General features: G+C 39.0%; 2 protein-coding genes across 2 annotated transcripts; one reads left to right on the top strand and one right to left on the bottom strand.

Annotated features, from left to right (window-relative positions):
* Positions 1-6,764: 6,764 nt before the first annotated feature.
* LOC122200506 (olfactory receptor 51I2-like) lies at positions 6,765-7,712 on the bottom strand. The gene has a single exon (XM_042906168.1). It carries the CDS (start codon positions 7,710-7,712, stop codon positions 6,765-6,767), a length of 948 nt encoding a protein of 315 aa, XP_042762102.1.
* A 12,447-nt stretch (positions 7,713-20,159) lies between these two features.
* Positions 20,160-21,128, top strand: LOC122199962 (olfactory receptor 52D1-like). Its single transcript, XM_042905354.1, has one exon. The coding sequence runs from the start codon at positions 20,172-20,174 to the stop codon at positions 21,126-21,128; it is 957 nt and encodes a 318-aa protein (XP_042761288.1). The 5' UTR covers positions 20,160-20,171.
* Positions 21,129-25,965: the final 4,837 nt, after the last annotated feature.

The raw sequence follows: 25,965 nt of genomic DNA on the forward strand, positions 1-25,965 counted from the left end.
TTAGTCTTCAGAAATGTGTAGATGAATAAGCATAACATTCCATAGTCTAGTTGGGGAGAATCCTAAGGAAACACCTCTTCTATATTTCAGTGAATTCAATGATAAAAGATACAAGGCAGAGTTTAGGAAAGAATAAAGGAGGAGAATTTACAATATTCTAGGGCAGCCAGAGAAGATTTTCAGGTGTATCTCTTGCTTTTCAAATTATGAGCAAATATTATTTAAGTGAATATGGTAGGCAGAATGCCCCCCACAAATATGTCCAAGTTTGGTACCTATGAGTAGGTACATTTCATGGCAAAAAAGGACTTTGAAGATATAATTAAGATTATGGACCTTAAGGATTTGGTGGGGGGGGGGGGGGTGGTGACTTAAGTATACCAAACTGATTCACATAAGTCCTTAGAAACAAAGAACATTCTCAGGCTGGAATCAGAAAAATGTGGCAGAAAAAGTCAGAGAGAGTCAAAGCATGAGAGGCACTTGGTCCACAATTACTGGAGGGAGTTGAATGAATAGCATGAGAGTAGTGTAGACAGCCTTTAGGAGCAAATGCCATCCCCTGGCTGGTAGCCAGCAAGGAAATTGAAACTTTAGTCCTACTTTTACGAGGAACGGAATTCAACCAACAACTTACATGAGCTTCAAAGCAGCTTCTTCTCCAGAGCCTTCAGTAAGGAACTCAGCCTTGCCATCACTGTGATTACCTTGAGAGATCCTAAACATTAAGGGTTTCTGGACTTCTGACCTACAGAATCTATGAGATAAGATATATTTTTTTTATTTTTTTAAGCTGCTAAGTTTGTGATAATTTCTGCCAGCAGCCAGAGAAAACTAACACAGTGAATCTCAGGCAGAAGGGAGATGAGGAAAGAACAAAAGAAGGGTCATTTCTGGCAGATGAGAAAACACAAACACAGGTATGAAGTCTTGAAAAGCAACACTGGAGAGGAGAATGGGAGACAGAAAGGAAGGGTTTAGGAGGCTTAAAAAATAAGTTGGAAATGAGTGAGAAATTAATTCATCAAAGCCAGACAATATATCATCTCAATTGAGAGTCCAAGAAATTTGGAGAAGAGTGGTGTCTATGCCATTGCTCTACACAGGAGAAAGAAATGTTAAAAAACAAGACACTGTGCCCAACATCGAGTCACTTGTGTAAGCCCCACACCACCAAATAGAGACTTAGTTATAGATTGTCTATTCCAGGAATGGAATCTTAAACCAGTCCATCAGGAACTCCCTGACTGGCACTTGGGAAGCAATCTGCCTGATGGACTTCAGTCATCCCCTCAAAGAAAGTAACCTTTCAATAACCAAACCACTTTATTGCGTAGTATAACTTCCTTGTTCCCTCTCCTTTCTGCCTATACAAGTCTTTATTTTGTACAGCTCCTCAGAGCCCCTTTCTATTTGCTAGATTGGATGCTGCCTGATTTAAATTGATTTTTGCTCAAATGAAGTCTTAAAATTGTTGTTCGGTTTATCTTTTAACAGAAGATAAGTACAAACTTAGTGATAGGATGTTGAGCATTCCTGTCTAATCCCATCAACGTTCTTCTGAAATGAAAGTAAGATCATCAGCTGGGAGTAAGAGGTTGGGGGCAACAGATGTGAGCAATTTGTGGAGAGAAAGTATGAGATAGGAAACATGGAAGCGTTTATGACCAATAGTGAGTCTTATTACAGTTTGGGCTAATTCATGAAGCCATTGAGTATATCATTGCTTCTAATCTGTCCAACCTCTTCATCACACTACTCTTCTAGTAAGTGCTTTTTAATCTTCTTGGTAAGTTCTCCTTGAAGCTCTCTGTTCTCTTGCTTCTGTCTATATCAGTTGCTTCTCAGGTCTCTCATGCAAATAGCAGCAAGGAATCTGTCCTCCTATTCTCCTGGGGTTGGAATTCCATTTCCTGGATCATGTATCTTCCTCTTTTGTCAGCATCCATATTTGTTTGCTGGAGGTCTTTCTTCTTCACACTTTATTTTAAGGACAACATTTTTTATTAAATTGCATACCGCCTTTTCATTTCTATGCAACCCTGTTTTTCTCTCCTTTCCCTGTTTGTAGAAAAACTTTCCTGTGCCATCCATGGTGCTAAGTACCCTAAATATTTGGTAGCAATCCCACTGCATGTATGTGTGAGGGCGGAGGGTTTCCTTCAACATCCAAGCAATTCTCTGATATCAGCTTGGTGTCCTATAATTCAACTCGATTCTGACAACTGTCTACCCCGCCTCATATCCCACAGGTTTAAATCTCAGTCCCACAAGTCTGCCCTTTGCTTCAGATGCCGTTAGCAAGCCAAGGTTGTTACCTGTGCTTCTGATTGACTGGCAAGAGATTGGAGTTCCCATGACCTGCTCCTTGGACTTCGGACACCAGTCATAAGTCCAGATTGTTACTTGTACTTCTGAGAAATTGGCTACAAATCAGAAGTCCTCATGACCTGCTCCTTGGGTTCTTAATTTGTTGGAGCATCTCGCAGAACTCAGGAAACCCCATTTACTCACTAGATTACTGGCTTATTACAAAAGATACTAAATGATGTTAAAACAATCATTATCTAGATGAAGAGATACATAGAGCAAGGTCTTGAACAAGGGATCTTCTATTCTCATGAAGTTTGGAACCTGGCACAGTAACATATGGAAATGTTATTTCACCTAATCTGGAAGATCTCCAAGCCTCTTCTTTTGGGTGTTTTGTGAAGGCTTCATTACATAGGCATGATTGATTAAATTATTGGCCATTGGTGATCAATTCAGCTTCCATCCTCCTCCCCTCCTCAGAAATTGCAGGGTGAGACAGAAATTTCTACCCCTCTATTTTTGGCTGTTTCCCCTGGCAACCAGCTCTTATCCTTACGTGCCTTCCCCAAGTCACCTCATTAACACAAGCACAGTTGTTGGTGGAAAGAAGCTTGTTATTAATAAGACACCCATTTCACTTTTATGGCTCTGAAATGTTTTCAGGAACTGAGGACAAGAGAACAAATGCTATAAAAAAAGATGTTCCCGTTGCTCTTATCCCTTAAGAAATTCCAAGGGTTTGGGGAGCTGTGAGCCAAGAGCTGTGGATAAAGACAATATCTATGAGAAGTCTATATTTGGCCATCTGAATGAGCAAATATGTATTTCTTCTAAATCACAATATTGCACACCCTCACAAAATTCATATCTTATTTTGGGACACATAACTATAAAATAATATGCAAGTCATGATCCTCTTGACCTTCCTGGGTAGAAACATAGTCACCTATTTTTCAAGGGGATAATTATGGACATTTCTTCATCTAGGAGACAGAAAATAGAAAGCAGATAAGACTATATATGACTGGGGTTTTTTCATTGCTCTGAAATCACTGAGTCAGATCTGATATTTATTTTTCTATATCCACCCTAGATGTGTTACAAGTAGGGGGATAAGAGGGAGTTCCTTGCTATATGTTTGTGAGGGTCCACACTGGAAGCCCTTTATGAGATGGAGGTATAGCAACATATATCCTCAGATAGCAGTGTGAGGTGTGCTGAGTAGAACCTAAGGGAGGTAGGCACAGAAACAGACTCTTGACCCCCAAATGAAGCTTCAAAATTGTGTAGAAGGGACCCAGATTCCATACAGTGATACTTCCTATGCCCTCTACTCCAATGTGTGTGTCCAGAAGATTCTCATTGAACCAACACCAACATGGAGAATGCCTTAACCTTCTGTTCCATGAAATAAATATATTGGCATTTGCTTCCAACAACTCAAGCAGACACACAGACTTAGATGGTCCTTGGAGGTACTTCCAGCTCATAACAAGTGGGTGAACTTGGTTTTGCTTGAAGAGACCGCGTACAATTCATGTCACAAGAAGAGACTAAAGAGCTCAGATAAGATGTATCTGATGACCTGGATACCCAGAGCCCTGTGAGCATGTTGGAGTAATCATAGTTCTCTTCAGTAAACCAGGTCACAGTCTTACACTTACCTCTATATTGGCAAGTTACAGATCCAGGCAGAGTCATAAATGTTCTATCTAATGGACTGAACAGAAGAAGACTTAAACAGCAAATATCTGCTGAATTTCTTTTAGACTAGGCCGATTTTTAAGGCCAAGAGAAAAGTACTGAGTGTTTTTTTTATAGAATGTGATGTGGAAAATAGACCAGAGGCTCCCAGAAAGGTTTTCACAGGTATGGAAATGAGCCAAATAGTTGCTTCAAAATCCATCAGATTTAAAGGAGCAGGCAAAAGTACTGTCACCGAAAGCATATATTGTCCACTTATTAAGGCAATAACCTTATTGTAAGTCATATTTGTGACAGAGCCAAGATCATTAAACAGCAATATTGTTTCAAAAAATATTTCTTTATGTACCTGCTAAAGGCCAGGCATAGTGCTGCCACTGTACTGAAATTGCTATGGGTATACTTTATATAGCATATAAGGTCTGAGCAATATAAATATGCAAGGTACATTTGCGGCAGGTTTGAAGATTGCAAGTACAATTTATTTTTTATTTCCTCTGGCCAGATCCATAATGCATATGGTATTTAGACTATGAACAACGTAAGTCATCATATAGAATTGTTCTTTAATAAAATTATGATCTATGTTAAACTAAAATATTTTAGGAATATGGTAATTCATTAAAGTATAAAGAGATGGTTGGTAGGTAAATATACGGAAAGATAATCACTTATTAGTTCATTTCTTTACTTATTTGAACATGTCTGGTATATTTCAGGCCCTCTGTTAGAGACTGAAGAGTATAAACATACATAAGACACAGTCCTTGTGCACGAGTTGTTTACAGTCTGGTGGAGGAGACAAACTACCCAAACTAATGAATATGATTAAAGTAAATTCCAAGGACAGTGGGGATGGAAAGCAGGTATAGAACAGTGCTACTTAGGGTTCAAGAAAGTCTTAGACAAAATATTTATTCAGACTCTGGTTTACACCCATGATGTTTTGAAGCTAAACCCTGAATTTTGCATTTATTCTTGCTAAATAAAAATAATATAAGCAAATAAAATATGTGTATTATCATATAATTTTTAAAGCAGTTTATTTTATTTACTCTTCAAAACAAACATATGAAGTAGATAAATCAGAGATTAGTGTCTCATTTTACAGATGAGGAAATTAAGACTGAGAAGTTCAGCCCACTTACTCAAGAAGTCACCTCTTTGGATGGGTTAAGTAACCTTATTGTGCTGATGTTTTCACAATATATACATGCAGTAAATCATCATATTGTACATCTTGAACTTATACAACATCGATTTCAGTTATATCTCAATAAAGCTGGAAAAAAATAAAGATAAAAAAAGATATCACCTGTGATTTACATTTCTCTCCATAATAATGGGGGACAGAGAGAGAGGAAATGCTTCTTGATATGAGATTCTGATCTTAAAAAATGTATTATTAGCCCATATGTTTATTCATTATTCACTTATGCTTTTCTTCTATTATTCATCCATTATTATGTATTAATCTATTTTTTCACTTACTCTTTCATTATTGCTGTAGCATCATCAGACATTATCTGAATGGAGGGACTATAAGTCTGATGGGGATGGACAGAGTGGTTGAAAAAGTTGCTGTTTTAGGGAGCTCAGATTCCATAAGGGGAAAGCAGATAGATATGAAAGAGTGAGGGAAAGGTCATAGGAGAGAAGCAAAGGGCTGTTGAATGCAATGGAGGTTGGCAGAGCCAAGTGCTTGCATATTTCAGCACCTCCCATGTGAAAAGAATATACCAGGAATCCTTAAGTCTAATTCTGACTATTTAAATATTGTAGCTGTTGGATTAGTCAGGGCTCTCCAGAGAAACAGTACCAATAAGATGTGTATATAAAGAGATTTATTGTATTTACTATAAGGAATTGGCTGTCACAATTATGGAGAAGCAGAAGTCTAGACCTAGGAGAATTGTTGGTATAGTTCCAGTCCAGATATGAAAACCTGAGAACCAGGAAAACCAATGGTATAAGTCCAAGCCTAAGACCAAAGGCAAGAAAAGACTAACCTTCCTGCTTTGAGACAATCAGACAGAGATGTCTTTCTTTTATTCTTGGACTTTTACTTTATTCAGTCATTCAGTGGATTGGATGAGGCCCACCTACGCTGGGGAGGCAATATGCGTTACACAGTTTATCAATTCAAATCTCAACCAGAAACACCCTCACAGATACACACATAAATAATGTTTAACCAAATATCTAGACTCCTTGTGGCCCAGTCAAGTTCACATGTAATATTAACCATCACAATTTGACTTTTCAAACGGCATGATGGGAAGAGCTCTGTCTCCTGGAAACATCAGAAACTAATCACCCAAGCTAAGCTTGCATACAGGTAAAGATGTGATACCTAGCCCATAATTAGTCCCTCTTTGCCCTTGTCTTTTTCAGAATTGTGCAGGCCCATAACCAGAAGTCCTAACCATGTCACCAAGTATCTTAAAAATAGTTCCCTGCTTCTCCAGAAAATAATCTCACCCTGTAGTGATAGTTGACATTCTTTGGGTTATTCTTGAAAAGAGACCATTTTTGTGTTTCTAAAGGACATTGAATTTTTGATTTATGGATAAGACCCAAGTTCTGGAAGGTGTTGGCCCAATATACCAGACTAAATGATTGTGCATTGATCTTATACCTCAAAGTGTAACACTAACATTCTTTGGATTGATCCTCTCTTCCAATGGTGTCTGGATGGTTATACCTCCAAGACAAAATCCTTCACAGTTTTTAGTTCTACCAAAGACTCAGGACTTAACCCTAAAGAGCATCTTGAGGAGCCTGCAACGTATCTCCTTTGTCTTAATGGAGTAGATGATAGGATTGAGCATGGGAGGCACAAAGAGGTAGAGAATAGACATGAGGATATAGACAGCATGGGGCAGGCCGGCCCCAAAACGATGCACAATGGACACACTTACCATGGGCACATAGAAGATGAGCACAGCTAGGATGTGGGAAACACATGTGTTCAGTGTCTTGATGCGCTTTTCTCCGGAGGCAATGGCAAGCACTGATCGCAAGATTAGTACATAGGAGATGAGAATGAGTGCAGAGTCCAGGCCAAAGGTGAATAGCACAATGGCCAGCCCATAGTGGCTATTGAGGGAGACATCAGTACATGCCAGCTTAATCATATCCACATGAAGGCAGTAGGCATGGGAGAGGATGTTCTGGGAGTGGCAGAAGGGGAGTCTGTGCAGCAGCAGTGGGAAGACAAGGATAAAGGCAAAGCTTCGGAGGACAGCACACAGTCCCATTGCCACAATGCGGGCATTAGTGAGCACTGTAGCATAGCGCAGTGGGTGGCAGATGGCAACATAGCGATCGAAGCTCATAGCCAGAAGGATGCCAGACTCTGTCCAAGAGAAGAGGTGGATGAAAAACATTTGGGCCAAGCAGGCATTAAAGGCAATCACCCTGGCATGGAAGCAGAGGGCAGCCAGCACGGTCGGCAATGTGGAAAAGGACACTCCCAAGTCATTGACTGAAAGTAGAGATAAAAAGTAGTACATGGGCTGGTGCAAGCTCTGCTCCTCCTTAACAATGAGGAGGATCAGGGTGTTTCCCACAATGGAGATGGTGCAGAGCATCAGAAGAGGGAAGGATAGCCAGGATTCCATGGTTTCCATTCCTGGGAAGCCCGTCAAGATAAAAGTGGGAGCATCAGAGGCATTGATTTTGAAATTACCCATGAGAAGCTGGCTACATGTGTTATCAGCCAGCACAACTGTGCCTAAGACTACTATTGTTCCTAGGGAGGAAAAACAACACAAAAGTTTATAAACTGTGATTGCATATAGATTTTATTACTAAAATACACTGATATTGGGGAGCCTGGGTGGCTCAGTCAGTTAAGCATCCAACTCTTGATTTCAGCTCAGGTCATGATCTCATAGTTCATCAGATCGAGCCCCATATCAGGCTCTATGCTGACAGAATGAAGCCTGCTTTGGATTTTCTCTCTCCCTCTCTCTATCCCTCACCCATGTGCATGCATGCATTCTCTCTCTCAAAATAAATAAATAAAAGGATGGATTGGGAAGATGAGGAGGAGGTCATGAAATGCTAGCCATCAACAGAAAGACTTCTTTCTTAGACATCTTTCAGAAAGACTAGATTAAGACTCTTCTTCCGGGTGGTTGATAGCTCATTAAGTGTCATTGGCAACCCTCTGGACACCTTCAATGTGGCCATCATCACAGCTGTCCTTCAAATGCCTCAACTTTCATAGCCATGATCTTAGCTAACCCCCAAGAGATGTTCACACTTACATCCAGTCTGACAGATGAGGAACCAAGTGTTCAAGAAAGGAAAGAGAATTAGTCCAGATTTTCTTGGGAGGCAGTTACATGGCTGGAACTAAAATTCACTAATCCAATTTCTACCTAAGGAACTTACGTGGTCTACAGTCCCACATTTAATACTGGAAGAGTCCATTCAGGACCCCTGGAAAATCAAAATATCTCAAGAGGTATTGGAGAATACTAGTTAAGAATACGGTGCCAGAACATCCTGGGTTTGAGTCCAGTGACATTAGGTAAATTTCTTAAACTCTCTTCCCCTGTGTCTTTACTTTTAAGACAGGAATAAAAGAAAGTTGCCCTATGGATATGGATACATGCATATGTAAGACAGAAAGAGAGAAACAGACAGAGGAAGAGAGAGAGAGAACTTGGACTTGAAATAGGTCTTGCCCACAGTAAGCATTATATAAGTACTGCTATTATTGTTATTATTTAAAAGTTATTATTTTAATAGCATGTTTAAATGGAAAATAAATCGCACATCGTGCTTTCCAAAAACACAAAAGTCATTGAATGTGTTTATATTAAACTTAAATTTGTATTTTTAAATCACTTGTTATCACATAATAGATCATGGTACAGACAAGCAGAAGTAAATTGCAAAAGGTTGAAAATTAAGCAAAAAAAATTATAACACTGAAAACATTCTATCCATTACCTTATTTTTTCCTATGAGTTGTTAAGGAATAGCATTCCTTCATTTCCATAACAGACCACTGTGTTTCATCTCAGAGACAGTCAAAGTTCAATAGGGAGTAGAAAATGCGAAACACTGCCTGACATCAGCCCAAGTGAGGTTGTGAGGAGAGGTGATAAAGGAGTATTAATTTTACATCTTCCCTTTTGGTCTCCTGCATTGTGGAATTTCAAAAAAAAAATTTATGGAGGGAGTTACATTTAAGAATATTTCATAATATTCTAAAGTATGTCCAGAGAACCTTGCATACCCTGTAATAAGTGGCTTTACCTGCTGTTTTTGTAATTTATTTTTTCTAATTAAAAAAATTAATGTTTATTTCTGAGAGAGAGACTGAGTGTGAGTGGGGGAGAGGCAGTGAAAGAGGGAGACAGAATCCAAAGCGGGCTCCAAGCTCTGAGCTATCAGCACAGAACCCAATGCGGGGCTCAAACCCATGAACTATGAGATCATGACCTGAGCCAAAATTGGTCGCTTAACTACCTGAGCCACCCAGGCACCCCTGGTTTTGGAATTTAGGTGCTAGATGCCTTCTACTTCTCATGGATGGTTCCTAACCCTTGAGTGGAATTATTCACCATTGAGTAATGTATTATTTATATAAACTTTGGGAGGAAATTTGCTTTAGCCCTGCCATAGTGCACATATTATATCAATGAACAATCAAATTAGAAATCAGAGAGAAATTCCCTGCTAGATGGATAAGGGTCTGAGACAAAGCTTCAGAGAACTACTGCTGAGGACGGGGATGCTGAGCAGCAGCACTGGACTTGAAGAGGGAGGAGGATGGAGCAGATAAGCCCTGGGAAACCTGTACAGTGCAATGAGCTCCCGTTAGTACCACACAAAGAAACTGACAGAGGATTTTAGAGGAGATAGTCTTAAGGAGATGCATGGGTCACTCTCTTCTTGAGCACCCACCCCTGGATTTCATCCCATCATGCCACATGTTCCACTATAAGGAAGTCTAAATTGTCCCAAGTAAAAGACTACTCCTGGAGAGGGTCAGTTTTAGTACCTCCTTCCTGTCCTAATTAGAGATGATAGAGTTCAGCTGAATGTTCTGTTCTTTATTTTCTCAGTGTTCAGGCAAAGCAAAAAGTGGGGCAGAAGATGAAGACAGAAATGATAACTTGACAAAGAGAGAAGAACTGAAGGACAGGAAAGAGACAGAAAGGAGGGGATAAAAAATACAGAGGAAATAATATGGAAATGGGAGAGTCAAGTGAAGGAAAGAGGGTGCCAAACATAGGGAGACAGTGACTAGAACATTAAAGATGGAGAGGAAGAAAGAAGACAAATAAGGCCAAGAACACCTCTTAGTAACACTGAGAACATTACAACGTGATGCCTCAGCAGCTGCATGAGGGTGGGCTGGGTTTTCCCCAAGCTAGGCCAAGGATGTAGAAGGCCCTAGACACACCACATTTCACGGGAGCTGCCTGCCAGGCTCTGGGAAGTGGAGGGGCTATGGGAAGCCATTCATATCCCCCAGTCAAACCCAGCTGGGAATAGATTCCTCACAGGGGATCCCAGTGGACTCTGCTTGCTGTCTATTCCATGGATGATCCAGACCTGTTTGTGAAGACCAAAACTCTCAGACTCTTCTCCTAGCTGAGCAGGGCTTACCTGCCCCCACACCATGTCTTCATGGCTCCTGAGATCCTCTTAAGGATGAGTTTTAAGGCACCTCTAGCATATGAGGAGTGTGAATACCAGGGGGCCCAGTGATTGCAAACAGTAAGCTAAGAATATAACTCATTCTTCCTTATCTTCAGCTCCAGAATTTCTTTTCCCCACACCATGTCCCTACCCTAAGGCTCTCTTCTTGGGGGACTTTTGGAAACCAGAATGTAAGGTTGGCTTGGGTCATTGGTGACAGAAAAACAATAATCATCAAGGATACTGGGTGTTTACAATGTTCCCTAAACTCCTTCAAGAGCTCTATGAGCATTGTCTCTTTCTATCCTAGCAACCACATTTAGATGGAAATATTCACTTCTCATTTTACAGATGAGAAACATGATGCCAAGGGGTTAAATTAAGTCCAAAATTATATCACTGAGTGGCAGAGCTACATCCATAGACTGTTCATTTATTCACTTAACATTTTCAGAAAACCTAAAAAAATTTATCCAGCAATGACCCTGAAACATGCATCATATGCCTGCTAATCACTATCATCTTTATCTTTTTCCCCATTTATCCTTTCATATTTGATTGTCTTTCTTGCCTTTGTCTTTCTTTGTCTTTATGCAAACTCCCTCAAAAATAACTAGAGAAAACAAGAGAGGAAAAAAGGATAAAAGAAACAAAAATTATTCTCTCTCATCCTATGACTGTAAATGTCTGGCTTTCCCATAAGACCACTAGCTAATATCTGGGAGACAAACCTGACTCCTTCCTCAGTAACCTCCAACCAAACCCAGGGCTTGTATTTGCTATATGCATGACATCACATCTATGGTATTACATATACAGCGAGTCCCAGGCAGTTGAACCTTTAAGTTTCAAAGATTACTTGATTCTCTGATTTCTTTTTTTAAAATTTTGCTATTAATATATAATTCACGTCTTATAAAATTCAGTTTTTAAGTATATAAATCAGTGATCTTTAGTGTATCTGCAAAGTTGTGCAGTCATCACCAACATCAAATCACAGAATGTTTTCATCACTCTGAAAAGAAACTTCCTGGCCATTAGCAGTCACTCCCCATTCTCATCTACCCTAGCCCCTAATGGACAACTAATCTATTTTCTGTTGCTTTGGACTTGACCATTTCTGAACATTTTACCTAAATATAATCAAATGTGCTGCTTTTCATGTCTGGCTTCTTTCATTTAGCATGTTTTCAAGGTTCATTATATATCAGTACTTAATGTCTGATAAAATTTCCATTGTATAAAATATACCACATTTTATTTGTGTAATTGTCACATGATGGGTATTTGGATTGTTCTCATTTTGAGGCTGCAAATAATACTTCTTTGAATATTAATGTATAAGCTTTATTATAAAAATATATCTTTGGTTCTTTGGAGCATGTAGCCAAGAATAAAATTGCTGAGTCACTTGGTAGCTCTATGTTCACCTGTTTGAAGAAAAGCCAAAAGGTTTTCCAAAGTGGCTTCACCAATTTACATTTCATCAGCAATGTTTGAGGATTCCAGTTTCTCCACATCTTTGCCAACTTTGTTATTTTCTGTTTTGTTTTGTTTTGTTTTCCTAATAGGAATGCAATGGTATCTCATAGCAGTGTTGATTTGCATTTCCCAAATGACCGATGAAGCTCAACTTCATACCATGTGCTTATTGGTGTGCTTACCATGTGCTATTTGTATGTCTGTTTTTGCAGAAAAGTCTACTCAAATCATTTGCTTATTTTTAAACTAGTTTATTTGACTTTTTGTTGTTGAGTTGTAAGAGATCTTTATATATTTTGGATATGAAACTATTGTTAGATATATGATTTGCAAATTTTTTTTCCACTTTCTTCACAGTGTCCTTAAAAGCACAAAAGGTTTGTTTTTTGTTAAGTCCAATTTATCTATTTTTTCTTTGGTTTCTTGTCCTTCTCATGTTATACCAAAACAACCATTGTCTAATACATCTGAGTTTTCTTCTAAAGGTATTATAGTTTTATCATTTCTCACCTTTTTGGCTAAGATCAAGTGTAAAGGTGTTAGAGTTTTACACCTTATATGTAGGCCTTTTATCTATTTGAATCAATTTTTTTACATGTTTATTTATTTTGAAAAAGAGAGTATGAGTGGAGGAGGGGCGGAAAGAGAGAGAGAGAGAGAGAGAGAGAGAATCCCAAGTAGGCTCCATGCTCAGCACAGAGCCTGACACGGGGCTCAATCTCACAACTGTGAGATCATGCCCAAAGCCAAAATCAAGAGTCAGGTACTCAACTGACTGAGCAGCCCAGGTGCCCCAGAGTTAATTTTTTAAAATTTTGAGTTAATTTTTGTATATAAGTTGAGAGAAGGATCCAACTTCAGTCTTTCTCATGTAGATATTCAATTATCCCACCAACATTTGTTGAAAAAAAATTGTTATTTACCCATTAAACACTCTTAGTATCATTGTTGAAAATTCATTGACCATAGATGTATGGGTTTACCTCTGAACTGTCAGTTTTCTTCCATTAGCCTGTATGTTTACCCCTTACATTGGTATCATACTGTCTCAAATAATCTAGATTTGCAAAAGAGAGAACAGACAGCATGGAAATCTGAGATACTGTTTCCGGTCAGTAAAAGGACTTTGGAGAATATTCAGGCATGGACAATAAGAATCAAAGGGATCTTCTGATTTCACTGAGGAGGGACAGGCAAAGGCCCACCATATTCTCCTCCAGCTTTCTTATTAAGGGCACTGACATTATCAGCCATGGCCTAAGCATTTCTATTCATCATTAACTATTTTCTCTCAACTGTGTTGTCCAATTAGTTGTCAAATCTTGTAACATTTCTTCAAATTGCTTTGCCATTTCATTGATACCATATCTGCCTAAGAGTAGACCTTCAACACCTGAATTCCCCAAACAGACTTCTACTGGCCCCTGCACCAAATCTGCCAGCACCCAGCCATTCCTTCCCTCTATTGACAGTGACTTTTAAAACCCAAATTTCCTGCTTAAACTCTTCAAAATAGACAGACCTCCCTTATTTTATAACTAAACAATGACGGAATTGGTCTTAACTCATCTCTACTTCTTCTGACCTATTTGCTTTTTAGATGGAATAGCTAATCCCTTCTATTCCTCAAGTCTTACAAGGAGAAGTGCACTTTCTATGGCTTGGGGTGAGTGGATGCACCGTGACCTACTAATGGACATGTTCATGGGCCACCACCTCTTCTCACCGTCTCTTCTTTCTTGTTCCTCATGAACTCCATAATGGATTATATTTTAGTAATGTCACACCACAAAACTGTGCTTGCAAGGTCACCACTGACCTCAACATTGTTAAATACAATGGACTCTCAGTATAGAGATTGATACCGTTGACTTCACTTCTTGATTTTTTTTCTCCTTTCTTGGACCAGTAAGTTCTCTCTTCCCTGATCTTCCACCTATCTTTATGTCTCTCTCTTCAATTTTTTTTATAAACAGCTCTCCTTCTATTCTCTCCTAAATATTAACATTACCCATGGTTCTTTCCCAAGCTAGCTCAGTTTTGACTCCACATGATCTCTCTGAATGATCTTGGAAGAAAAACAAGATTTCCATTATTTTTGAAACATGCTGATCAACTAATCTGTATCTTCTGCTTTCATTTATTTCTTGTTTTCCAACTGACTACTTGGCACCTTTAATTGTCTGTTTCATAGGAACTTTAAGATAAAAATGCCCAAAATATGAATATAATTTTTTTTCTTCTTAGATTGATTTTTTTCAGCGAGTGGCAGAAATTCAGTAGCTAAGTCAGAAATCTAGCTATCATTCCACACATTCTTTCTTTCATGCGTTCTTAATGTCTATTTATGTAGGCACCAAATTCTAAATATCCTACCACTTAGGATAAGTGGTAAAGCAAGCTCTAAGAGAGAAGTGGGTGTTTGAAATGGCAGGTAAAAGGGATGAAAGAGAAAATTATTAGAATAGTTGCTTAGTAAAGCTGAAGTGTAAGGCTGTGTGTTAATTGGTTTATATTCGTGATTTTTTTTCTAGTGTTAAGCAGTCCTAGGGCTAACATCAGGGAAACTAGATACAAAGATTGATCCAGGATAGATACCAAGGAGCTAGTCTGATGGAAGAACAAAGCCTAAATTGCCAGAAAAAAACATCTATGATAGAAAGATCAGTTTTTATATTGATTTTAACTTTGTCAGAATTATGATTACAAACTTACCTGTAAACATTCAGTCATCTGAAAACCAAATTGCAATTGCAATTTCTTTCTTTCTCATGTTCTCCTCGGGTGCATTTACCTCCTGAGCAGCAAGTAGAACAGTTTCAATAACTGACTCAGAGCAATCCACTTTATTAATTAAATCACCACATATTGCCAAGGATTTACTTTCCCTGCCTTATATATATTTATTTTAAGAATAATATGTGGCTTTAGATTATAATATTTTGGAGGTATCTGGAAGTTCTAAGATTAAATATATTGTTAGGCTCTGATGAAAGAAGTCATTAGATGCAGACTGGAAGCTGGAAGAAGGGTAAGGGGTGTACTTTTCCTGTTAGCTTTCTGCTCCTGTAATTGTCACCCAAGCAACTGCTTTATCCTTCGCAACAGCAGTTGATTCTAACATAAGCAGCTGGTTCCAGTTTGTGGGTGGTTTTCCCCCCACTCTTACCTCCAAACAGCTTTGTGATATAACTTATATATACCAGCGCCATCTCTTGGTGACCCATTCTTAGAAGTCTGGGCCCCAGCCCTCTGGGCACTGTCCTTTAAACTTCTATAACCAGAATCTTCTTTCTCACAGAAGAAATTCATTACAGCAGTTACCAAATCTCTATCAAGTCAGTGTGCCCTGCAATTCAAACTTCTTCCATCCATAACTATTTATATAAAAACAAGAGTTCTCAGAGCTTAATTTTATAAAAATTAAATGGAGATAACTAAGGGTGAAACTTGTCTCATATCATCATTATTGATTTTTGAATATATGAATTCACTGAAGGAAAAACAAGAAAAATCCCATCAATCTTTTTTTTCTTAATTTTATTTTTTTTTATTTTTTTAAATTTACATCCAAATTAGTTAGCATATAGTGAAACAATGATTTCAGGAGTAGATTCCTTAATGCCCCTTACCCATTTAGCCCATCCCCCTTCCCACAACCCCTCCAGTAACCCTCAGTTTATTCTCCATATTTATGAGTCTCTCCTGTTTTGTCCCCATCCCTGTTTTTATATTACTTTTGTTTCCCTTCCTTTATGTTCATCTGTTTTGTCTCTTAAAGTCCTCATATGAGTGAAGTCATATGATTTTTGTCTTTCTCTGACTGACTAATTTCATTTAGCATAATACCCTCCAGTTCCATCCACGTAGTTGCAAATGGCAAGATTTCATTCTTTTTGATTGCCGAGTAATACTCATTGTATATACATATAACACATCGTCTTTATCCATTCATCCATCGATGGACATTTGGGCTCTTTCCATACTTTGGCTATTGTTGATAGTGCTGCTATAAACATGGGGGTGCATGTGTCCCTTCGAAATAGCACACCTGGGGGCGCCTGGGTGGCGCAGTCGGTTAAGCGTCCGACTTCAGCCAGGTCACGATCTCGCGGTCTGTGAGTTCGAGCCCCGCGTCAGGCTCTGGGCTGATGGCTCGGAGCCTGGAGCCTGTTTCCGATTCTGTGTCTCCCTCTCTCTCTGCCCCTCCCCCGTTCATGCTCTGTCTCTCTCTGTCCCAAAAATAAATAAAAAACGTTGAAAAAAAAAAATTAAAAAAAAAAAAAAAAAAAAAAAAAAAAAAAAAAAAAAAAAAAAAAAAAAAAAAAAGAAATAGCACACCTGTATCCCGTAAATAAATGCCTGGTAGTGCAATTGCTGGGTCATAGGGTAGTTCTATTTTTAGTTTTTTAGGAACTTCCATACTGTTTTCCAGAGTGGCTGCACCAGCTTGCATTCCCACCAACAATGCAAAAGAGATCCTCTTTCTCCGCATCCTCACCAACATCCGTCGTTGGCTGAGTTGTTAATGTGAGCCATTCTGCAGGTGTAAGGTGGTATCTTGTTATGGTTTCGATTTTCCTTTCCCTGAAGATGAGTGATGTTGAACATTTTTTCATGTGTTGGTTGACCATCTGGGTGTCTTCCTTGGAGAAGTGTCTATTCATGTCTATTCATGTCATACATTTCTTCACTGGATTATTTGTTTTTTGGGTGTTGAGTTTGAAAAGTTCTTTATAGATTTTGGATACTAACCCTTTATCTGATATGTCATTTGCAAATACCTTCTCCCATTCTGTCGGTTACCTTCTAGTTTTGCTGATTGTTTCCTTCGCTGTGCCGAAGCTTTTTATTTTGATGAGGTCCCAGTAGTTCATTTTTGCTTCTGTTTCCCTTGCCTCCAGAGACGTGTTGAGTAAGAAGTTGCTGCGGCCAAGTTCAGAGAGGTTTTTGCCTGCTTTCTCCTCGAGGATTTTGATGGCTTCCTATCTTACATTTAGGCCTTTCATCCATTTTGATTTTATTTTTGTGTATGGTATCAGAAAGTGTCCAGAAAACCCCATCAATCTTATTAAAAACTTGATTTTCATTTAATAATTTATGAAATTAAAGTTTCTTTATATGGATTTATTAATGTACAATTAAAATAATTGCAATTATCAAACATTTTAATACTCAAAGCCAAATGATTAAAGAAAATAAAATTAATCATTACAATTTGCATACATATTTTTATTGCAAACAATGATGAAAGAGTGAACGTCACAGGGTTTTTAAGCTTAAAAATTAATATGTAGGAAAATGGACCAACTTCAAGGAGACAAAGCAATAATGTTAAATTTGTGACAGTTATGGAAACCTTGTTCATGTATTTTTAAGTGGATAATAAAGGTCCACTTTATTGGACCCCTTTATTGGTCCACTTTAAAGTGGGGAAGAAAATTTCAAGGCTATTTAGATTCCATAGGACTTATAAGACTAAAGTGCTATTTTTACCTTAAAAATGTCAATATTTACACTATACTGAACATCACATCCTTTTCTAGTGCTTGAGTATTAAATGACAATTCTTAGATGTCAACTTGATATTTTTGAGGGAGCATATACTGTTTCAAAATTCTTTTGGCAAGTTCCCAGGCAAAGATTTTTGAAGACCACTGGTTTGTATTAACATGAGAGGAAATAAGCATGAACAAAGGAAAAGAATGCAGTACTCTGAAGTCTTTGGGGGGAAGGAATCTTTGGTGTGAAGGTTTGATGGATGGCTGATGTCAAAGGATCTGGGGGGATTTGGCTAAAGGAGAGATCGCTCCACTTCCAGGCAAGCTTCGTGGGTGTGAAACCTGCACAGTAGCATAAGGCCCACAGTTAGAAGGGTCCTGTGTTTGATTTAATATTCTGCTTCCATGTTGTTAAAATTATTAATAATTAATTTTTAAACGTATTAAGGCTAATGAGACAACAGAGCATGAGCATCTCCACCACCATTTCTTACCACTGTATTTACATATAGCATTCATGATGCCCTGTCTACATAGAATACTGTGGACCACGATACATGGAAATTCAGTGAAATACACAAAATTAAGGGAAAGCAGAGAAAAGGAAAGAACGGAGGATATAAGAGAAGAGAAGGGAAAAGAAACATAAAATCTACTAGGTTTTATTTCCACTTTCCTTGAAAATATCCTCGGAAAATATTCTGTCCTCATGCCTTAATCTTTGTTTTCCAACCACTCCTTATTATCTCCCTAGGAATAAACACCACGGATCAAATCTCTAGAGGAAGCAGCTTTGGGATTTCATAACTGAGCATCACAGAGAGTCAGTAAATAGCCTCACTTACCAAATCCCTTAATCAGAGGAGGCTGGAACACAGAACTATGCTGAAGATACTCAATGGGCTCACAAAATTGAGGACAGATCAGACTTTTGAACTCAGTTTCCACACTCAGCCCCCTTTACCCTCCAAATCACGTCCATACAACCTGCACAAGAACACAGCTTTCACATCCCTAAACAACCCACTGCCTTCAGGCATACGATACCTGCACAAGCTATTGCTCTACCACATACTCTCCCACATAGCCCCACACTCACATGTGACACCCATCACAAAGCTCCAGGCTCAGCATGCTCAGCTTGTGAACACATGGCACTCGACACAGGTATGTTTTTGAAATCACATTCTAGAAAAAGATTATGCTCAGAGAAAGAACTCAGAGTTTAATGATAAAAGCCTAGGTCTCCAAGGCATCATGGTGATCCACAGCCAAGGCTGAGTGGGGCAAATTTGGGAGAGTTCTCCCATTCCACCCAAAGTAGTGCTCCAGTTCAATGTCTTTTTCACGTTGTTTCCCTGGGCAGAGGGTGGGGGGCGGAAACGTTGCTTGGACCTCATCTTTCTGGTACTCACATAGAATACCAGAGTAGCTCACAAAATAGCAGCTTCCTTACAGTAATCTTTGGAAATCTCCCTTTGCTAGCAAGAATAGGCTGGGAAGGGTGGGCAGGAGAAGGTGGTAGTGACTCCAGCTTTCCACTTGACCGCCCACACTTTTCTCCAGTACTGGCTGGACTTCCATCAGTGGAAGTCCCCAGGCAAATAAGAAGGGCTTTCATTGTATCTGTCTTTTTGAAATCCAGAAATGAGTAAAATGATTACAGCATTAAATATTAATATTAGAGCATCTGGCAAGAAAAATAAAGGAATTCAAATATTGGCCAAATACATGGACAGCCAAGTGATGTGAAAATATCCAACTTTGAATCATGAGATGTGAGGCATAATTTCAGTCCTGATAGTAATTTGCTTTGTGATCTGGATTGCATCAGTTTACTTCTCTGAATGTGGACTTTCCCTTGGTAAAACAGGTATGATAGGTATGATACTCTTTATCACTCCAGTATGTGGCTACAGGAAAAAGAGCTTGCACAAAGGGGGAGGACATTATTTTTGGTGTCCAACGTTTTAATCTCATATACTTAACACCTTCTCACCCACAAAAATGTGAGATAGGTAAGGCAGGTGGTCTCATTTCCAACAGATAAATGAAAAAAATGAATCTTAAATTATTGTGGGACTATCCAATGCTGAACATGAACATGCAGAAGACCTGGGACTAGGATTCCAGACTCATTGTTTTTCATAACTGGAGACTGCTTAGAGGAGGGAAAAGATTTTTTTTCTCAAGGTTGTGCATCATTATTTGACAAATTAGGACTAAAGTTTAGGAATCCAGGTGCCTTACAAAGCGTTCTTAGGTATGATTGGGGCTTGGAATGTGGATATCAAAACATGATTTTGAGTAAAGAAAATAGCAGATGGAAGAAATGGATTGTATGAGACATATTATTTTAAGATTTGGAAAAAATTAAAAACAATATATGTTTTTCTCAACATAAACAAAATTGTGTCACAGAAAGGTTACCATTTTAGGTGATGAACCAAATATATGAAGGCATTCCATCACCCCTTGGATACAGCCCTTTGTTTGCCAAGCAGAATGTCAGTTTCCAACATCAGTGATGACAGTCTCCCAGGCACACTCATCCTTACTGGGATCCCAGGACTGGAGTGGGCCCACGTCTGGATTGCCATCCCCTTCTGCACCATGTATCTGGTAGCGCTGACTGGGAATGCTGCCCTCATCCTGGTCATTGTGACAGACAGTGCTCTTCATGCACCCATGTACCTCTTCCTGTGCCTTCTCTCACTCACTGACCTGGCTCTCAGCTCCACTACTGTGCCCAAGACATTAGCCATTTTGTGGCTTCATGCTGGAGAGATTTCCTTTGGTGGATGCCTGGCCCAGATGTTTTGTGTCCATTCTATCTATGCTCTGGAGTCCTCAGTTCTTCTCGCCATGGCCTTTGATCGCTACATAGCTATATGCAACCCACTGAGATATACAACCATTCTCAACCATACTGTCATAGGCAAAATTGGCCTTGCCAGCATATTCCGTAGCATAGTTTTTGTCTCCCCATTCATCTTCTTGTTGAGGCGACTGCCTTACTGTGGTCACCATGTCATGGCCCACACATACTGTGAGCACATGGGCATCGCTCGCCTGGCCTGTGCCAACATCACTGTCAATATTGTCTATGGGCTGACTGTGGCCCTGCTGGCTGTGGGTCTGGATTCCATCCTCATTGCCATTTCCTACGGCTTTATCCTCCATGCTGTCTTCCGCCTTCCATCTCAAGATGCCAGGCACAAGGCTCTGAGTACCTGTGGCTCCCACCTGGGGGTCATCCTGGTCTTCTACATTCCTGCCTTCTTCTCCTTCCTCACCCACCGTTTTGGCCAGCACCGAGTCCCCAAGAATGTGCACATTTTTCTGGCCAACCTGTACGTGCTGGTGCCTCCTGTGCTCAACCCGATCATCTATGGGGCTAGGACCAAGGAGATTCGGAGCCGACTTCTGAGACTGCTTCACTTGGGAAAGGTCTCAGTATAACTTCTGAGCAGCATTGGAAATGTTAAAGAAAAGCAAACGAGCAAGGATAGTTGTCTAGAACTTTAACATGGATGGAAGCCTGTGATGTGAGAGGCAGAGTGACATGGCAGGAAGCACTGAAAGAGAAATGGTCAGATAAATTGGATACATTGAATATGACGTTGAATGTGCTCCTTGAGCAATTCTGAATTGCCCAGAATGAGGTTAAATTTTTCCTCATTAGGGACTAATGTCATCTCAGTAGGGACTATAATTTACCAAGAAGAAAGGCATTCCTGTCTGGAATTCACACTGCATCTCATGGCAGAAATATTCTACTGGGAAGTGACGTGAAAAACAAACAAAAACCTGAACACTTGGAGTGCTTTGGATATGAACTCCAAAACGCTGGGCAGTGGCCAAGAGCATGAGAACTAGCATGGGGGTGCTTGTGTTTGAATCCCGGCTCCTCTGCCTTTTACCTCTACTTTGCTCAACAGTAAAAGGGGATAATGATAACATTTAACACTTGAGGTTGTGGTGAGGATTGACATATTATTGAGTGTATGTAGAAATCTGAGAATAGGGTCTGAAATATAAAATACCCAATAAATAAAATACCCAATAAATATGAGATGTAAATGTTATGTAACTTCTCTAGACATTATTTCCATTTTACAACTTATATAAGATTTATTTTGTATTATCTGAGCTGACATAATTATTATAACTGCTAATAAAGGTTAGACAGTGCTTGGGATATGATTAGTGCTCAGTAAAACCACATTTTCTCCCATTATCCACCCCCCTCTTCTGATTGTAAGGTTTACTTCTATTTAGCCATAATTTCATCCCTTGTTATAGAAACCTGACCAGTCCCAGTACCCTTATGCACAGTCCATTGTTGACTTCAGTTGCTGTGTCTTTTTAAGTTCATCATAGTTGGAATTTGTTGAGTTTTTTGCATGTAAAAATCAATGGTTTTCATTAAAAATATATATATTATAAATTATTTTCCTGTCACTGCCACCCAAGCATCTGTTGTATTCATTGGCAGTAGCAATCGATTCTAATTGAAACAGTGAGTTCCAAGTGGCATTTTTAATTGCCCCTATTTCTTTTAAAAAATAATTACTATCTCTTTAGCTGATATTATCACTATCATCATTTCCTTTAGTTCTTTGGGCATTTTTAAAATAGTTGATTTAAAGTCATGGTTTATTAAGTTCAGTGTTTTGGCCTTCTCAGGGACAGTTTCTATTGGTATATTTTTTTTCCTGTGTATGGGCCATACTTTTTTTATTCTTTTTGTTTGTTTCTTTTGATGCCCCATAATCTGCTGAAAAGTGGACATTTTAAAGTGTATTTATATATTTTGAGAGAGAGTAAGAGAGAAGGAGAGAGAGAATTGAGTGAAAGAGTGGCACAAAGAAAGGGAGAGAGAGAATCCCAAGCAGGCTCTGCACTGTCAGCAGGAATCCTATGTCAGGCTTGATCTCACAAACCATGGGATCATGATGTGAGCCCAAAACCAAGAGCCAGATAATTAACCAACTGAGTTACGTAGGCACCCCTGGAAAACTGGACTTTAAAACAATTTTTTTAACGTTTATTTATTATTGAGAGACAGACACAGAGCATGAGCAGGGGAGAGGTACAGAGAGCGGGGAGACACAGAATCTGAAGTAAGCTCCAGGCTCTGAACTGTCAACACAGAGCCCGATGTGGGGCTCGAACTCATCAACTGTGTGATCATGACCTGAGCCGAAGCTGGTCGCTTAAACAACTCAAATCTTTTCTGGTCATGTCTACAGCCCTGGGAATGTGCAGAGCCCTAACTTGCACATGGCCTTGTATATCTAAGAGATATGTCAAAAATATTCAAAGTTCCTATAAGTATCTCATTCTTCAGCTTTTCCTTTCTGGCTTTTTACTTAATTTATTACTCTCCCCAATTGTGATCCACTATCACAGGCAGCTGCAAAATTAACTGATTGCCTGTAATTGGTTTTAACAAATGCCCACAGGGAAAAAGGATATTTCTATTAGGAGAGCTATAGATCAGATCAAATAGAGACAGACTTGCAAGAGTGGTCTTTACAGGAAGTATCAAATAGGTCAAATTACAAGTTTCTAAAGGACATTTTGAAAGAAGTCCAGCCCCAGTCTGCTATCTACTGGTGCCACCAGGCTACTGGTTTTCACTCTGCACACGGGTTGACAATCTTTAAGACTTCTATAGAGCTGGAGAGTGAGAAAATGGGATTAGAACAAATCAAAATGACACAAAGCCACAAATCTTACAAAAATTCAACCATTTTTCCTAAATACAATCTCCCTGCATAGATGCAAGCCTTGGTTTAATGTCTAGAATTCCAAACAGGTTTGATTTAGACCATCATTTTTCTCATTTTCTCATTGTTTCAATGGAAGAGGAAAATTTCCGAGGTTGTTTCTTGGCCATTTTCACAGATGTCACTGCAGTACTCCATATTATTTCTTTGCTGGAAGACATGAGAGCCAAGAAATCCATTAGGGAAAAAGGGAGGAAGTGTGTTATATATGAGAAAATGGTTTTTAGATCAGACTTGTTATGAATACCAGGCCAGTCACTTTTCAGTTAGATGATGTTATCTAAACCATGATTGAAACTTTAGTTTCCTCATCCTTAACAAGAGGTATCTTACAAACCTCCTTGTTGTGCAGTTGTGAGTATCATATGGATTATTTACTTAGGTTGCAAGATGGCAGGAGAGCAACAGATGTTATTTCCCTCACCAGCATCTACCCTCCTTTTGGGACAATCATAGGACAGACACGGTAGAAACCAGAGAAGTTGTCTCCTGTCAGTTGCGGATGTTCTCAGGCAGGAATGCTGGGCTGAGAAGAGAACTTCTGACTTCACAGAGGAAGGACTTCCTGTCACTTTTCTCCTAAGAGCACTTTCATTCTCAGCCCTGGGTTAAAATCCTCCACCTCTCTTTGACTATTATTACTCTCATCCCTGTGTCCATTTAGTTTTCACATTTCATAGCCTTTCTACAAACATTCCTGCCCATTCATTTATACCATATCTGCCTGAGTAGAGACTTTCACCATCTGAATTACCAAAGCAATCTCTTAATTTTTTCCTGTACCAGCTCCACCAGAATGCATCAATGATTCCCTTGGCCTACATAGTGCTCACTCTAAAATCCAAACACTCCTGGTGAGGTTCTTTAAAATATACACATTATCTTTTGTTTAAAACTTGGGAAATGATGCCGGCATGTATCATCCTTTGGGAATTGGTCTTAACTCATCTCTCTACTTCTATCCATTGATTTTAGCTAAAATAATTAAACTTTTTCCCTTTCGTGGGCAGTAAAAAGAGAAGTGTGTATATTAAAGCCTGGTGCAAGTCAGGGTACCAGGAGCTGCTCAAGGACATGCTTATTTTCCATCAGATTCCTTCATATCTTCTCTCCTACTTCTCATTCACTCTCATGGGTAATACTTTAGTAATATCGTGCCATAAAACTGTGCTTCCACTGCCGCCACTGACCTCACCATCACTATATGTGCTGGATTCTCACTTGAGAGGTTGATACAGTTGACTGTTCCTTATTTCTTGATTCTTTCTCCTTTCCTGGATTAGGTAGAGCCACATTTCCCTGGTCCTAGGCTGATTTCCATGTTCACCTCTCTTCAGTTTCCTTTACAAATGATTCTTCGATTTTTTTTCCCTAAATACTAACATTCTGCACAGCTTTTTTCCTAAGCCTGCTCTAGTTTTAACTCTGTATTTTTGCTGAGTGATCTTAGAAATATCAGATTTCAAATCTATATCTTTAGTTATGATTTATAATATTTCCAACTAATAGTTTGGCATCTATAGTTAGTTGGTTGGTGCATAGAATTGGAAAGGCAACATGTGCCAAATACGAATGCAAACCTGTTCTTGATAGTTTCCTTTTCTCAATAAATGACATGATTTTTTTGTTCTGAACTGCATTACCTAGGCTTTTCTGAAGAGTCAGAATCAATCAGATAGATTAGATAGATAGATATAGATATTCTATATGGATATGGATATAGATATAGATATAGATATAGATATAAGGATGGATTTATATTAAGGAATTGGCTCATGTTCATGTAATTATGGAGGTTGAAAAGCCCCATTATTTGTCATGTGCAAATGCAAACCCAGAGAACCTGGTGATGTAATGCTGTCTAAATCTGAAGACCTGCAAACAAGAGCAGCTGATAGTAGAGACTCTAGTCCACATCTGACGGCCTGAGAATGAGGAGCACCAAGGACCCAAGAAGATGATGTCCTAACTGAAGCAAACAGATAAGAAGCTCCTGAGTTTTTTTTTTTTTCCTCCAACTTTTTGGTCACTTCAGGCCTTCAGTGGATTGGGTGATGCTCATAGCTGTTGACAATGGCAACTTGCTTTTTTGAGTCCACAATTCAAACACTAATTTCATCCAGAAACACTCTTACAAACACACCTGTTTAACTAAGTATCCAAAACTGTTTAACCAACTATCCAGGCACCATGGGAACCAGTCAGTTGACACATAAAATTAACTACCACACAGACTAAAGGAAAAACCCAGGTGTCATTCTGCACATATTTTTCTCATTCATTTCCCATATCCATGCGAGTAGTCACCAAATTCTAAATATTCTACACCCTCAGTATAAGTCAAACAGCAATTCCCAAGGTGCAGTGAATGTTTGAGATGACACCTAGTGGGGGAAAATAGAGGAAATTAACCAGAGCAAGCAGAATGATTGCTAGACAAAGCTAAGGTTTGAGGCCAGGGATATTCATTGTGTTAATTTGTGGATATTTATGATTTTTGACCA

The sequence above is a fragment of the Panthera leo genome, chromosome D1 (genome assembly GCF_018350215.1).
Source record: "Panthera leo isolate Ple1 chromosome D1, P.leo_Ple1_pat1.1, whole genome shotgun sequence".
Taxonomy (NCBI): domain Eukaryota; kingdom Metazoa; phylum Chordata; class Mammalia; order Carnivora; family Felidae; genus Panthera; species Panthera leo.